General features: G+C 38.6%; 2 protein-coding genes across 2 annotated transcripts in view; one reads left to right on the forward strand and one right to left on the reverse strand.

The window, feature by feature from the left end:
• LOC111342807 (uncharacterized) overlaps nucleotides 1-12,910 on the forward strand; it is a 31,072-nt gene extending 18,162 nt beyond the window's left edge. The window contains exons 4-6 of the mRNA XM_088740054.1: nucleotides 10,998-11,242; nucleotides 11,959-12,139; nucleotides 12,249-12,910. Of these exons, the coding sequence (XP_088596180.1) occupies nucleotides 10,998-11,242; nucleotides 11,959-12,139; nucleotides 12,249-12,753 (931 nt within the window). The 3' untranslated portion in view covers nucleotides 12,754-12,910. The remainder of the gene's footprint in view (nucleotides 1-10,997; nucleotides 11,243-11,958; nucleotides 12,140-12,248) is intronic.
• A 277-nt stretch (nucleotides 12,911-13,187) lies between these two features.
• Nucleotides 13,188-15,209, reverse strand: part of LOC111342808 (uncharacterized) — a 3,203-nt gene continuing 1,181 nt past the window's right edge. The window contains 4 exon segments of the mRNA XM_022949929.2: nucleotides 13,188-13,807; nucleotides 14,014-14,191; nucleotides 14,193-14,302; nucleotides 14,749-14,811. Of these exon segments, the coding sequence (XP_022805664.2) occupies nucleotides 13,617-13,807; nucleotides 14,014-14,191; nucleotides 14,193-14,302; nucleotides 14,749-14,811 (542 nt within the window). The 3' untranslated portion in view covers nucleotides 13,188-13,616.

A 15,209-nucleotide genomic window follows, 5' to 3' on the forward strand; every position in this document is an offset into this window, starting at 1 on the left:
GATCGTGAAAAGATAGAGAAACATATTCCCATATTGAAGTGATTGAAATCAAGCCGGAAGGAGTCAAGACCATGTTCCTTTAAATTCTCCGGTGATTCTCTTAAGCTCATAGATATCGACAAATTAATCATCAATGGAGCAGAGACTAATAGTCTCGCTCGGGTTTGTCAGTGAGCCTCTCTCTCCAAAAAGAGAAACACTTTAAGAATAATTGGAGAGAGTTACAGATAAGCTTATAAACGATCCCTTATCTACGGCTTACCCATGGACACCTTCAGCGCAGAGGTTTTAAAAGAAGTGTACGCGCTCAGATTCTCTATGTTGACAATACTGATTGTGAGTATGAAAAAAAATTATTATTTGTTTCCGTTCTTTTTCCACGCAGGCATACTTGACCAACAAAGGATTTGTCCATCGTGATCTGGCCGCGCGTAATATTCTTTTCGGTGAAGACAGAGTTGTGAAGATTGCTGATTTTGGCCTGTTACGTCACAATTATGGCGACATTTACGAAGTCAAGAACACCAAAAAACTGCCTATCAATTGGATGGCACTGGAGTCGTTAAATAACGGCACATACACCTCTAAGAGTGACGTGTGAGTAGTCACAAGCCTAGAGTATACTAGCAACTCAAAAAAATGAATTCAAAAGAAGCAATTGCATAAACCGAAGGTACTAATATAACAAGTTCAAAATTGTGTCAACTACTTACTGGAATACCACTAGGTAAAATACTTGGCTCGTTAATTATTCAAATTGAGACCTTTCTGAGTAGACTGAAATTTTATATTACTTACTCTTGTCTTTCTGCAGGTGGTCTTTCGGTATACTTCTTTGGGAACTGTGCACAGTAGGTGAGTTATTACTTTTCTTTAATTACATTAAAACAAAATGTAGCCAGTAGTTTAGAGAATGACAGAGGCTATAAGTTTTCAACTGCTGTAATCATTATGCTAACTTTTCAAGTTCCTATCTACAATGCTGAGATCAAAGGAGGATTGACGCTATTTTCCATTCGACCTAGATGCATATACTAAGCCATGGACGACTTGAGTTGAGATATCTTTTTAAATCATCTTGAATACTTCTGTGTTCTCTTCTTTCATATAGGTGGCATTCCGTATCCTGGAATCAGTAACAGAGATTTGTACAGTAACCTGAAAACAGGATATCGAATGAGCAAGCCAGACATATGTTCGGACGAACTGTGAGCTTACAAATTCATCTATTACCTTCGTCATTAAGAATGAAATATTAAGCCCCAGTTACAAAGAATATCGCCCACTCACTATATTTTTGGATAATAATAATAATAATAATAAAAAAAAAAACACATACAACCATATGGTAAACGTGTTATCGCCATAGTACCATAGACTGGGTTAAGTGCATTTATTTCTTTTATAGAGCTTCACTTTGTACAAAATTATTATCTGCAAGTCGAGCGATATCGCTTTTATCTGTTTTTAGATTATTGATTGCATTTCGTTTAAAGCGTTGCTTCTTGACAATGATGCTGCGTATTTGTTCTTATCGGGTACGAGCTAATGCTTGACTGTTGGAAGGAGGATGCAAATGAGAGGCCATCTTTTGATCAGCTGCTGTCAAGAATGGAGACCATGATGACGAAGGACACTCCTTACTTGGATTTAAAAGAGGATGTTGAAGCTGATCCCTCCCACAGTGGGCCAAAATCTGAAAAAGATAGTTAAAATGTTATACACGATTAACATTTAGATGATGTAGCTTTCAAGATGCTACGAAGAGAATCGATAGGGTTGAATCGTAGGCACTGAAAACTTTTTTCTCTGAAGTTTGATTCTTTAATTATATCTTTGTTTAAGAATTTTGGTTGTTTGAAAGAGTATTAGTAAAGAGTAAAAAGTTGTAGATTTGGCACGTACGTATTTTGAACGAGCTACACGGGCTTCTTGACGCTACGTGGGTAAATAAAGTATTGATTGATTGATTGATTGATTGATTGATTGTATAGAGTAATCGTTTTTGTGGAAGTAGGAAAAAAAGGAATTAGTTAACTTGCAATGAGCAAGTATAGGCTCAAGTCAATTGCATTCAATTCCTTGCAAAGCAGTCAATTTACGGACTTGTCAGCGGGCTCCCTAGGCCACGCGGGCCGTTCAATTCCTTCACGTGCGAAATATGTTTTGCAAATAACCTCTACCGTTGATTTTCTACAACAGTTAAAACGGTATAATTGTATATCATGGATACGCTCTTTTCTTTTGCCTGTGTGCTGATTTTTCTTTGGTGAAGCCCGTTCTGGGATGCGAGGAACCTTAAAAAACGAATCAGCCGTTGAGGTGGGAAATTTCCTCGTCGGGAAGTGTAAGTTACGGCTCAGAGTCAAGCTTTGATAAAAACAGTACAAGCATCTCCACAAACTTCACTCACCGTCACTTAAAACGTAGGGTTCGTCGAGTAAAGTAATTTTTAACTTGTCAAACCCTTAATCTATCTCGGCCAGCCATTAAAGCGTGGGAAAGATTCAGTTGCCGACATTTTTCCTGTACATGTCTTTTTAAGGAAAGTTTACCGCCATATTCTTCACCAATTTACTACATGGATCAACGTCGGCCTGACGAACGTTGCCTGACTCCCAAACAACTAAGAAGACATCCCACATGTCTGGTTTCAGAATATTAGCTAAATTATACGCTGCCACTCAACTGAATTATCAAAAGACATCATTCAGGTCGAAGCCTCAGACTCTCCAGAAAACCTTTCTTCGAATTGATAAAATTCTATTTATTATTCATCTATGGATCGTAGCTGCTCTGTCTTGTGTTTTCAGTTCATAATTGTCCTCTTGTAAACCGTTCCATTCTTAGATGCAGCCGACTCCCTGACCTTATATAACATTTCACGACTGACCTAACAAAGGCCTTATCAACGAGTGTAAGAGTCCTTTTCTGTAGCTATTCCGTCCATTTGATAATAGAAAATTGGACTAGATGGATGATCTTATCTCTGTTTCAAATCGCTTTCAGACGCAGAGAAAAGTAACATCTAACCGTCAATTCCTGACGTTGAAGAAAATTATAAAGGCTGAAAGTTTCTAAAGAAACTATGGTGCTGCGTCGGTGCGGGTAACAAAACAATTGGTTATATCAACTAAGTTGAAATTGTAAATTGGCCACCGTAACGATTCGTTACGGTGGCCAATTAGAAGAAAATTATTCCATATCTGTCAAGAAAGCCATTTCAAGTATAACAGCAGCTTGCAACAAATTCTATGACCGCAAGGTTCCTTTTGGAATTACAATGCCCTCGAAAATAAAAATTAAGAAATAAGGCACCGATTACCAATTTTTGCATCATTTATAACCTAATTCAGAACTAAAAATAACAATAGAACAAACGAAACTGGGCAAAAATGATTAAGAATTTGCTGCAGAAAATATACTTGGTAAGCTTCGAGTGTTTTTGAATATGATGGTAGACAAATAAAGTGACAATAAACAAAATATTTATTTAGATGGTAATTTCGTCGGGGATGTGACATGTGGCTTCGCATGTACTCACATATGTTCCCAGTTGTTCTCAATAATTTGAATGCCATGGCATTAGCCCATGGTCGGTGTGTCTGATCTTTCTGAATTCAGAAACACAGCGGCTGAAGCCATGAAAAATATATTTTTTTCTCTGATCTGCCCACCTTTCGCGATTGTTTATGCTATATGCTCAGATTGAGTAGCTAAAAACTTGGGAAAATATAAGAGTAATTAACGCTCGAGGAAAAATGTGACTAAATTAAATCTTCACGCTGTTGAACGTTCTGAGGAGTACTCGTAATTTTGCTTCTTTTCCCTTGTTATCCTGTGCGAAAAACAAATATAAACTATTTGATGTTTTCACAATTTGGTTACAAACAAAAGGCTAAAACTGATGCTGCAGTGACAGCACTGTCACTCTCGCCTGCGCTTCGTATGGTGCTCTTTTGTTCTTACCACAGATCTTGACGTCATCTGTGATCTATGACTGTGCGACAAAAGGAAAGAGAGTGGAATCAATTTGTTAATCTAACACAATCCGTTCTTCGGGCGTTGAACATCTTCAACCCTTCCAAAAAGAATTACGTTTTATAAGGTAAGGAAGAGACACTTAAATATTTTCTGCCTCACTGCATATTCTAATCCTTTATAACTAAAACCATTTATATATAGAATTATAAGAGACTCTGTCGAGAGGGCAGATTTTCCTCAATTTTTTTGGTCTTGAGTCTTTCAATTTGAAAGATCTGGCTGAGCGGACAATTCTATATTTCTAAAACTATAACTAATCAAAGGTAACATAACATAACAACATAACCTACAAGGAAATTAGTCTTCATCCATCATGAAAGCATTTTAACGGTTTAACAGCAGCTTGCGACAAATTTTATGACTTCTTGGACCTTTAACTATTGCGTCAAAGCTGACAGAAGGACACAAACGATGGTTTCGCCTCGAACCATATAAAATCCCGAGGGGGAAGTCGATTTTTCACCGCAAGCTTCCTTTGGGATAATAAGTACACTTGGAAATAAAAATTTAGAAATAAGGGACCGATTACCAATTTTTGCATCATTTATAACCAAATTCAGAGCTAAAAATAACAGTAGAATAAACAAAGTTGGGCAAAAATAGTTAAGAATTTACTGCAGAATGTATAATTGGTAAGCTTTGGGTGTTTTTGAGTATGATGAAAGACATATTAAGATACAATGAACAAAATTTTTATTTAGATGGTAATTTCGTCAGGGATGCGACATGAGGCTTGGCATGTACTCACATCTGTTCCCAGTTGTTCACGATAATTTGAATGCCATGGAATTAGCGGGTGGTCGGTGTGTCTGATCTTTCAGAATTCAGAAACGCAGTGGCTGAAGTCATGCAAAATAAATTGTTTTGTATATAGAATTATGAGAGAATCTGTGGAGAGGGCAGATTTTTCTCAATTTTTTAATATTGAGTCTTTCAACATGAGAGACCTGGCTGAGGCGATTCTATATTTCTAAAACTATAGCTGATTAAAACTTTGAACTAAGATGAGCTTCTTTTGACGTTAGATACTTACTGCAGATGCTTCTCAAATATTGCTCAAGCTCAGCAGAGCTGATTCTACTTCTTCTTGCCTCAGTTTCGGTAAAATTAATTTTTTGAATTATCAATTTTTGATTTTCACGTCGTTTCTGTTGATGGAAATTTAAGGTACGAATCCGGACGCGCCTGAATTGTGCGCACCAAAGCTGTAAGGGACGCGCTTTATTTTCCTGTGTGTGTGTATGTGTGTGTGTGTGTATGTGTATGTGTGTATGTGTGTGTGTGTGTGTGTGTGCGTGCGTGTGTGTGCGCGCGTGTGTGTGTATGGAATTCGAATATTTTCGTTTATTTTTTATCCTTGGAGAAGGAAAATGCGATGAATCTTTACCGAGTTATGGCAAATTATCAGAAATACTCGTCTCACTATATTCTAACCACGGTAAGGGGTTCTCACGGGGTAAATCAACTGAATATTAAGTGAAAATTAACTATCAATCCTCGATTCTTATCAATAAAGATTTAGAAATGCAAAGACTAGCAAAAACTAACGATAAAAACCGACGTTTCGGTGTCATCATGACGCCATTGTCAAGGAGAAATAAAAAATGAAGTTTGTGGCAAGGTGTAACACTAAATTTACGTTAGTTTTTGCTAATCCTCGATTCCTCGCGCAATTTACTTACATTTGATTATTCTCTCAAGTCTCCCCTTACACCTTTGATTCATTCGTAGCCATTTCGAGGTGTTTGAAATTTACGCGAGCTCGAGTCTTTAGTCACCGTAAGTTCAGAAGAAGTCGTAACACAACTGTCACAGAGAATAAGCTCCCGGTGCGACTGAGCCGACTCGACTGAGCAAAATTTTACGTATGTGTAAAGAAATGAAATTATGAACATTGCTCAGTACTTAGTTTATATGAGAACAAGGTGCTACGCGATAACAGTAAAATTCAAACTTCCCTTGATTCTGGGGCATGAGGAGATTTTGCGATTCTTCCTCATTTGCAAAATCATTCCATACGTTTGAAAAGGTAAACGTGTTTTAAATATGTATAGCGCCCAAATTTATAATTTACACCAAAACAACTTCTTGCGAAAACGCTCTTAATTTGTGAAAAGATATTACGAAGATAGATAGAACTAGAAATACGAAAACAGCACAAAGTGACGAAACCATTTAAGTGTTCTTTATGACCAACAAGTGATGCGATTGAAAGATCGTTGCGTAAAATGTGAAAGCCAAAAAAAGGTCGAAGTTTGGAACGTTTATTTTTTTGAATTGCTCTTCATTCCTTCTTGATTTTTTCCCTTTCTACAGCGTAATAGCATGGGATATTTTTTAAGTTTCATTGTCCTAATATGGGTGAAGTGGCCTAAAAGTGGAATGATGAAACAATGTCAATTATTGGAATTTTTTTCGCAACTTGTGACGTGGTATCAGGGCACAGAAGACAATTGGCTTCAAAAAGCTATAAAAGATAGGGCAGGTCACCCCGTATCCTACTTTCTAGACAGAAAAACTTTATTTAGAGAGGGTGGTACGGAATAGTTCAAGTCAATAAACTTGTGGCTCTCTATTTAATAAATTTTAACAAGCAATGCAAGCAATGTATGTTGAATTCTGACGTAACTATCAATAAAAACTAGTAATATCTGTCTAATAAGAAGACGATCGAATTACGAGTAAAAATAAAATGTGATGAATTATATGTTAGACTATAAAATGATGCATTTTCTGTTGTACATTAAGAAGGTTGTTTCTATAATTGTTCTTAAAAGATTCTGATGATACAGAATTCCCGAGTTCTAGACTTAAGCTATTCCAAAGTTATCAGGGAGTGACTGCGAATGATCTACCGCCTTCGGTCATACGATTAAATCCTGGGCAAATAAAATTTGTGTTTCTATATCTTGTAGGACGATTATGTAGCTGGCTATTAAGTATTAAGGAGCCTTCAGTATAAAGGGGTACTTCACGCTTGATAAGTTTGTACGCAACGCAGCATTTAGCTATTTAAAATTCTTCATACAAATGGGAGGCACTGAAGTGTATTGAACAGCTTGGCATTAGACGCTCGGTTATCAGCATCAGAAATTACCCTGGCTGCTCGTTTCTGAAACTTTAAAACACGACCTAGACACTCCTTGCTACAGCTAGTCCAGATCGATTGAGCTGACATAAAGCAGGACCGATCTAATCATAGAGTTATAGTACAATAATCAAACACAACAAATACATGAAATTCATATATCTGAACTGCGGTTATAGAAATGTATTTGTGCACGATCCTCGCAGTAAGAGCACTATTTAAGCAATAGTGGAAATCAGACCTGAAAAAATTCAGGCCTGTACGGGATTCGAACCGCTGACCTCTGCGATACTAGTGCAGCGCTCTACCAATAATCTTTGTGTCATGGGCAGGCAAGATCGTATCTTTTTCAATCAAGCCATCTCGTAATTGATCTTTGAGGCGAGACGTTTACCAGTAATGAGTATGGGTTTGGTCTTGCTTTCGTTGATCGGAAGCTTGTTGGAAGCTGCCCATTCGGCAATTTCAACAACTGAGGAATTCAAGTTCTGCTCTAGTCTAACAATTGAGCTATAATTCGCAAAGGAAGTCATCGATGTATCGTCAGCATACAAATCAATCGTAGATGAAGTAAGATAAAAGGGTAAGTCGTTGATAAAGACGATAAATAACAAAGGGCCGAGTATCTAAACCTCTACCCTAACCCTAAAAGATATTGCCCGTGTGCAAAACCTCCTTATCACCGCTGCAGGACGCGTGTTCTCCGCCCACGAGAACATTTGAGACAAGTCGGAAAGAGATTTGTCAGTCTTGTAGACCTCTCTCTTTCCCGCGGGCGTAAAACGCTCATACAGAAGCACTAATGATGAAGGCTTGCCCGCAAGAAACATTAGACCCTACCCTAAGGGCTCCTAAGTTTTGAATTTTCAAATTGAAAATTCTGCCGATGCAATATCAACAGGGGGGGTACGATGATGTGGAGAATTGCTCTTTATCTTCACCTCGCTATCATGATGAACTTGGGAACTGCTGATGATCAATGTACGGCCAGAATAGCTCGGATTGGAACAGCTCTTAAGGGCCTCTTCTTCAAGAAGATAAATGTAACGGGCCCTTACATGTGTGATATTGAGTGCGAACAAGAACGCATTTGCCAGAGCTATAATTACAATATCGAGGAGAAGATTTGTGAATTAAACAATCGTACTAAGGAGGCAAGGCCTGAAAATTTCCAAGCTGATCCTGCTCGGTTCTACGCCAAGCGTTTGAACGGTAGAGGTGTGTATTTTCTTTTTAGAGCATGAAATGATTGTGAGATATTTATCGCTTTCTTCTGTCTTCAGTAGTGTCATGGCTAATTTGCTGGTGGCTATAAGCCAGTCGTCACAAGAGGAGAGAGCTCAACTTGTATCGATTGCGAATGTCGAACGACTAAGATACTCAGAAAAAAAAACAACAAAAACAACAAGTAGAACTGGGAAACATCGGGTCAAAACTGGGTCAAGACAGAATTATATTGTTACACTGTTTCTCTTCACAATGATTCATAAATGATAAATTGACCCACCTCCTTTCGAAAAATACAGTACTCAAAGGCGAGTGCAATTAAAGTTACGTTGAAATATTAGAGATCGCGGTGAGGCTTTTTACCGCGAAACGGCCGCAAGGGAGTTATCGCCGACAGAGATGAAGAAACCCGAATAAATTATTAACCTTTTTTAGAAAATACCCTTTTTGCAATAATTTGTGCCCTTTTACAGTTTTTAATTTCATATTTTTTAAGAGTAAGCTAAAATTATTTTTCTGTGATTGGATAAAAAAAAAAACAAAAACAACAACAACAAGAACAACATTCGGTCATATTTTACCCGTGGAGGTTAGTACAGTCGAACCTCGATTATCCGGATATCAATGATCCGGATTTTTTCGCTTGTAACCTTAACTCGTTAGAAGCTAATTATGGACGCCATATCATGTGGCACGGAACAGCAAAGATCAAGCGAATTTCACTGGAAGATATTCTAGACAATGGTTTTGTTTCGATCTTGCATGTACACTTTTTCAGCCCTTTCTATTTAAAATTTATGGCAACTTGAAAGCCATGTCCATTTTATCTCAGTTCCTTTAGGTACTATTCAGGAGTTACCAGCCGAGTCTTGTAGAGAAATATTAAGAAGTGAAGGCGCAAATTCCAGAGACGACAAGTATTGGTTGGATCTATCAGGGAATGGGAAGGCACAGAAGAGATACTGCGACATGAGCTGTATTGCTAAAGAGGGTGAAGTATTTGTTTTAATGATTAAATTGTAAAACGCATAATAGATAAACAACTTTAAAGAGGGTCCTCTATACTTTTTACGTGAAGGGTGATTGCGGAATTTTTTTTTCTCGCGTATCGTGATTTAATTCTATCTCGTCTGCCCCAGGGATCCCATGAGATAGCTAGACGCATGCGCATAACCAGTACTTTTCGAGCGCAAATCAGTTTAGCACGGTGACTACTTATGCGAAGAAAATCTTCTATTTTTACCTTCAAGTTTCTTAATATCGGGTCTGCAATAAGATTACTGGGTAGAAAACACCTAGAATGACTACAACAGGTTTGGAACCCGATATTCAGTGCTCGAACGATGCTGTAGACCAACTTTCACAGAACACCATGGCGGCGATCCTCAGAGGACTTAACGATACTTTGGCACAATTGACCAAAGCTTCAGAAAAGCAGACAGCGACGCTCACCAGTCTTAAAGACGACGTCCTCCTTCGTCCTGAATCAGACGAGGAGGCAGAAAAGAAAGACTCAAACATGAGCAATACACAACTAAATAGCACTGCCTCGTTAAATAATGTGCTCGACCCTAGCGACTCTTGCGTGGTGAAAGAATCTGCTGGCTCTGACTCAGAAAAGCAGAATGATGTCCTCGAAAGCCTGACTCAGGCATTTGTACAGACCAACGATAAATCTCCTGCCATAACAGAGAACGTTGCCAGTCTAATTGATAATATGGCTTCTGGAGGTCTTTCACCAGAAACGGTGAAGGAAAGAGTTGATAAATACCCTCCACCAGAAAACTGTAAGTTCCTGTGTACTACAACAATTAACGAAGAGGTTTGGGATCTGCTTCCCAGGAGGAGCAGAACATTTGACCTTGCTTTTCAGAAGGTGCAAGAATTGCTTGTTCAGGGTTTATCATCCCTATCGATTTTGGGGGACCAGTTGGCAAAAGAACTTTAAACTGGCAAACCAACTGACGTCCGTCAGGTCCTGGACCAGGTCATGGACAGCATTGCCCTTGTGACTAATGCCAAATGCAATTATAAACTTAATATGAAACGACGAGAGCTAATCAAGCCCGACCTCAACCCACCTTTCACAAGGTTATGCAAAGAGGACATCAAGCCCCCTACAAAGCTATTTGGGGATGAATTGTCAAAACATCTAAAGGATAAGGCAGACGCAAAGAAGGCGGGCCAACAGATGCAGAGGACCTCTGACACCCGCACATCCAGCCATAAGTATCTAAAGGCTGGGAGGCAGAAATTTCGACGCTCAAATTTCAAACCATACCACTGGACATCTACTGGCCAAAAAACATCTCAGACACGCCCTTTTTTAGGGTACAGCCAGGGACACAAGAGTGCCCCGAAAAAACCCAGCCAATCCAACAACAAAGATTAAACGACAACCAGGTGAGGAAACATCCTAAATCATTTATGGATGGGAATTATTTGCATCAAATGGTCCGTATTTTTTCAGCAGGACAGCTGAAGGACCATGTTGGTTCCTGGGAAGTTGTGCATTTATCGTCGGTGGCACAATCATGGAACGAATTTATGTGTGTAAAGGAGCCTGACATGGTTTTTGCCTCTCTGCGCTTATATATTAGCTGGCACTAATTCAAACTGCCTTAATTCATCCAATTAGTGACCAAAATGGAGGTGGCTGCTTGAAGTCTCCTGCATGTGGCGCCAAGTTTCCTGCCTATCTTCTCAAGCCACACACTAATAACTTGAAGCCTGGGGAGAGTACCCAAGCCACGGTTTGCTATACAACTAGGAAGACTTGCTGCGGAAAGACTCAGTACATAGTGATCAGGAAATGTTCAGGTTTCTTTATCTACAAACTTCCTTCTGCCTGCCTCAAACGAGGAAGATATTGTGGAGATAGAGGTGATTCAAACTAATTGAAGGGAATTCAAGGCTTGGACCAGTGTCTGTTTGATTCAAAGTCCGCTTAAATAAGTGTCAACGGCGTTAATGTATATTCCTTTTGTTTTAATACAGAAAAAAAGAAACCGGATTGTGATCAAATGTATGATACGTTTTTTGTTTGCAAATTATGATTTATTTTTTTCCTTCTTTTGGCATGAGATTAGTATGGGGAAAGGGAGGTTCGGGTACTTTCCTTTCCACGAATTAGACTTTAACTTGCTTAAAGTTTAAGAAATAGACTAATAGAGAATCTGTTTGGTGTTTCCATTACCTTATCTAAAAACGAAGGGGAGCTGGGAGAATTCGAGAAAGTTATACAAACCCGAGAAGCAGAAACCCGATAATTTTACCATTGCAAGCTCCAGAGACGTTTACGCAGTAAATGCGCACTTTGTTGCATATTTTTTCGTCTCTGCTTGCACTCCCTCGACGAGGGACGCAAAGTGCTGAAGTTAATTTCTTCTTTCTTTTCCTTTTCTTTCTCTTCGGGTTCAGGGGGAAGGAAATAGCAAAATTCGGAAAATTTATCTCTTGCCATTATTTTTTGTTTGTACTTGGAATTGCTTTGCGAGTGTAACAAAAAATTTGAGTTTGAAATGTTTTCAAGTGTACCGAAAAACACAAAATGCGTAACATTACATCTCAATTATATTATTATATGCGTTTCTCTACAGGCCTGATCAAAAAATGCCCAGCGAAGTCATGTGAAGATATCAAAGAAAAACGGAAAGATGCAGCTTCCGGTGTGAACTGGATTAAACCGGGCGGGGGCCAAATAGTACAGGCCTACTGCGACCAGGAAACGAATGGCGGAGGCTGGACATTAGTGTATAGCTACACATTTACAAACTTCCGGTGGTTCTTTCTCCCTTCATTTATTTATTTATTATCCTGTTTATTTATCTGTCTGATTATTCATTTATTTCTTCATTTATTTACTGAACTATTTTTATTTATTCAACAGGGCATTCAGACATGACTCAAATGCGATTACACCACGTCCAAACTGGCCAATATCCAATCACGTTGGGAATGTCCACCAATCAACCACTCCTCCTGTAAGTGAGAAAGATTACAACGCCATGGACTTCAACCTGTGGAAGTTTCTCGGCAGTGAGTTCATGGTGAAATCCAACATCAACCACTGGATCGCATGTAAAGAAGGAAGTGGAAGTCTGGTAGAATTCAATACCGGAAGTGTTCTATGCCGTATAATAAAGAACGTCGCTTCTAAATGCCATAATTACGTCCCCGACAAACTCATTCTTCATGCTGCTGGGAATCCTGCAGGTTCCACCCTTGGCCCAGCTCTGATACGATCTCAAAGCAGCTCATGGCTAAAGGAGTATTACTATTTCGAGTCTAACACACGCACTGGTAACTGGCCTACCCATGATCCTTGTGGCACCAACAGTCTGAACCACCTCACCAATGTCATCAACCCTCATGGAAATATCTACATCCGGTAATGGCGCGTATCATCCGGGTCTTGTGATGCCTACAAAATCTTACTAACGTGCGGTAGTTGTGCAAGTTTCAGCTGTTAAGTGATTATCTGTGTCATTGCAATTTGAGAAAACAGGTGTATCTTAAAAGAATAAATTAAAGTATAAGGCATCAGTGAAATGTACCTGCTTACTCTGTTGGCGAAATCCTTTTGCGATTAAGGCGCGCGTCTTTTGAAGTTATTTTTTGTCAGAGCTCTTCTTTGCATTTTACAACTTTTCCGCTATTGGACTGGCATTGGCACAATATCTATAACATTTTGAGGTAATTTTGAACAAAAATAGTGTACTGAAAAGCAGTTTTCAGCCACAAGTGGACGATATTCACATGGCCGCTTTATGTGACTACTCTTTCTCGCAGTCTTCAGGAAAGTTCTAATGGAGAGGCACCTTCGCAATTCCTCCAAAAAAAACACTACATATTGATTTCCTTTAAAAACTCCTGGGTAACGTAACATAAAACGAATCGAAAATTCATTGGTGTTCAAATGGATAAATCAGCACCACTCTTATCAGATATCTTGTACGCACTGCTAAGTATTAAGTAGTTCTGGGTACTTTTGCACTTTTCTCGAGCAAATAATAAATTAAACAAAAATCCCTAGTAGATCGACAAATTCCAAAACATTTGTCCTTCAAAACGGATTCAGAATTCTCATTATCCACCTGCTAAAATGTACTAAAAGAGATTTTTGTACAAGATTTTACTTCGACAGTGTCATGATTTGACCTTTGTTATGAATCGAATCATTTTCTATTCTAAAAGGTTTCAAAAAATCTTGTAGTTCTGGTTCTATTGATAGACCGTGATTTCACAATCCTATCTTTTATGCATCCCTGATCTTTTCGTAAGCGTAAGCAACATTCAGAACAGTGATCTCGTCAAATTTTCTTCCCACAATCATCATACCGACTGGCAAGCCTTCACTGAAGCCGGCGTTGATTGATAGAGCTGGGTGACCTGTGACATTAGTTGATGACGTGTTGGGAGCACTTTCAGAAGCCCTTGCCAAATATTCTGCAAAATAAGAGGCCAGATATGTCTTAACATTGATGGTTATTTCATGTGAACTGATCGCCTAACTTTTTTCTCCCATTGTCGCTGGAGTCTTCTCCCCATTTTCATTGGGTTATGCTCATTTCCTTACCCTTTTCCAAGTTTTGAAAATTATTATTACAAATTCATTATCTGAAATGAATATATTGAAATGCCAAAAATCAGACCTTTCAGAGGAGGATTTTCCTGTGGGAAAACTGGCGCCTTCTTGGGTATGGTTGGCAGAATCAACACATCGTATTTTTCAAGAACCGCATCGTACTCCTTGCAAAGCTCTCGACCGAGGTTCTGTGCTTTTCCGTAAAAGATGCTGTGATAATCCTCGTGCAAATACTTGGCGATCAACCGTAATCAGTTTTTCTCTTTTTGACAGGTCATTCGAGTGACATTTTAAGCCTCGAGAGAAGGCTCCCTGTAGAGTGGTGTCGTAATACATCCTTGCCGAGGTTCCGGCTCCTGTAAAACAAATCATTTCCAGGTAAAATTTTACTTGACATAAGGATGCGTGACGCGAAACGATATGGTATGACATAAGGTGAGGTAAGCTGACGTGACATAAAATGACGTCACATCATGACAAACTTGACACGACATGGCATGTTATGACAGGCAAATGACATACATGATTTGGCTCCAAGTGACTTGACATGACATTGGATGAAACGTAAAGGTTTAAAGTAACCTCTACTGTTTATCATCGCCGAACACAAAGGTTTGGCCATAATTGTAGAAGAATTATAAACGATTTCAAATGTATGAGCACTGTTAAAGGAAAAAAAAGCTAGCTACTGTTATTCATGATCCTGTGAAACTCGAAACAGTTCAGAAGAATCGTTTACCAAAACAGCAATTACGACAAAGTGACACTTTCCGCCATAACAAAATCAAGTATGACTTCTCACCAGCTCCTCCAAACATCATTCGATCGCCTCCAATATGTAGGATGGCCCCAAAGATTCGAACACCTGTTGAAACGTACAGCCAATGGAAAATAAAAACAACAACAAAGTGTTAATAAGCAAAAAAAAAACAACAAAAAACCAAAAAACAAAAACAAAAAACAAAAAGAGAGAAAAATAAAAAAACAAATGATGACATTCGACGAGTTCACGTGGTCTTGAGGTAAATTTTAACAAAACAATGACGTTTTAAATTTTACGGTCTTTAAAAATTTATAGTAACTAAAAATATCCAACTAGAGAGGCCATTTTGAAATTATTCTTTGATCATCTCATGTATCACACGCACATCGAACAATTCAGTTTATTTTCAATCTAAAATGAAGTTATTAACCTATTACGCTTACTGGTGTAAGTTTACCGGTATCATATATATACACATGTATCTCAAATAGGAGGCAATG

This window comes from Stylophora pistillata, chromosome 12 (genome assembly GCF_964205215.1).
Source record: "Stylophora pistillata chromosome 12, jaStyPist1.2, whole genome shotgun sequence".
Lineage (NCBI taxonomy): Eukaryota > Metazoa > Cnidaria > Anthozoa > Scleractinia > Pocilloporidae > Stylophora > Stylophora pistillata.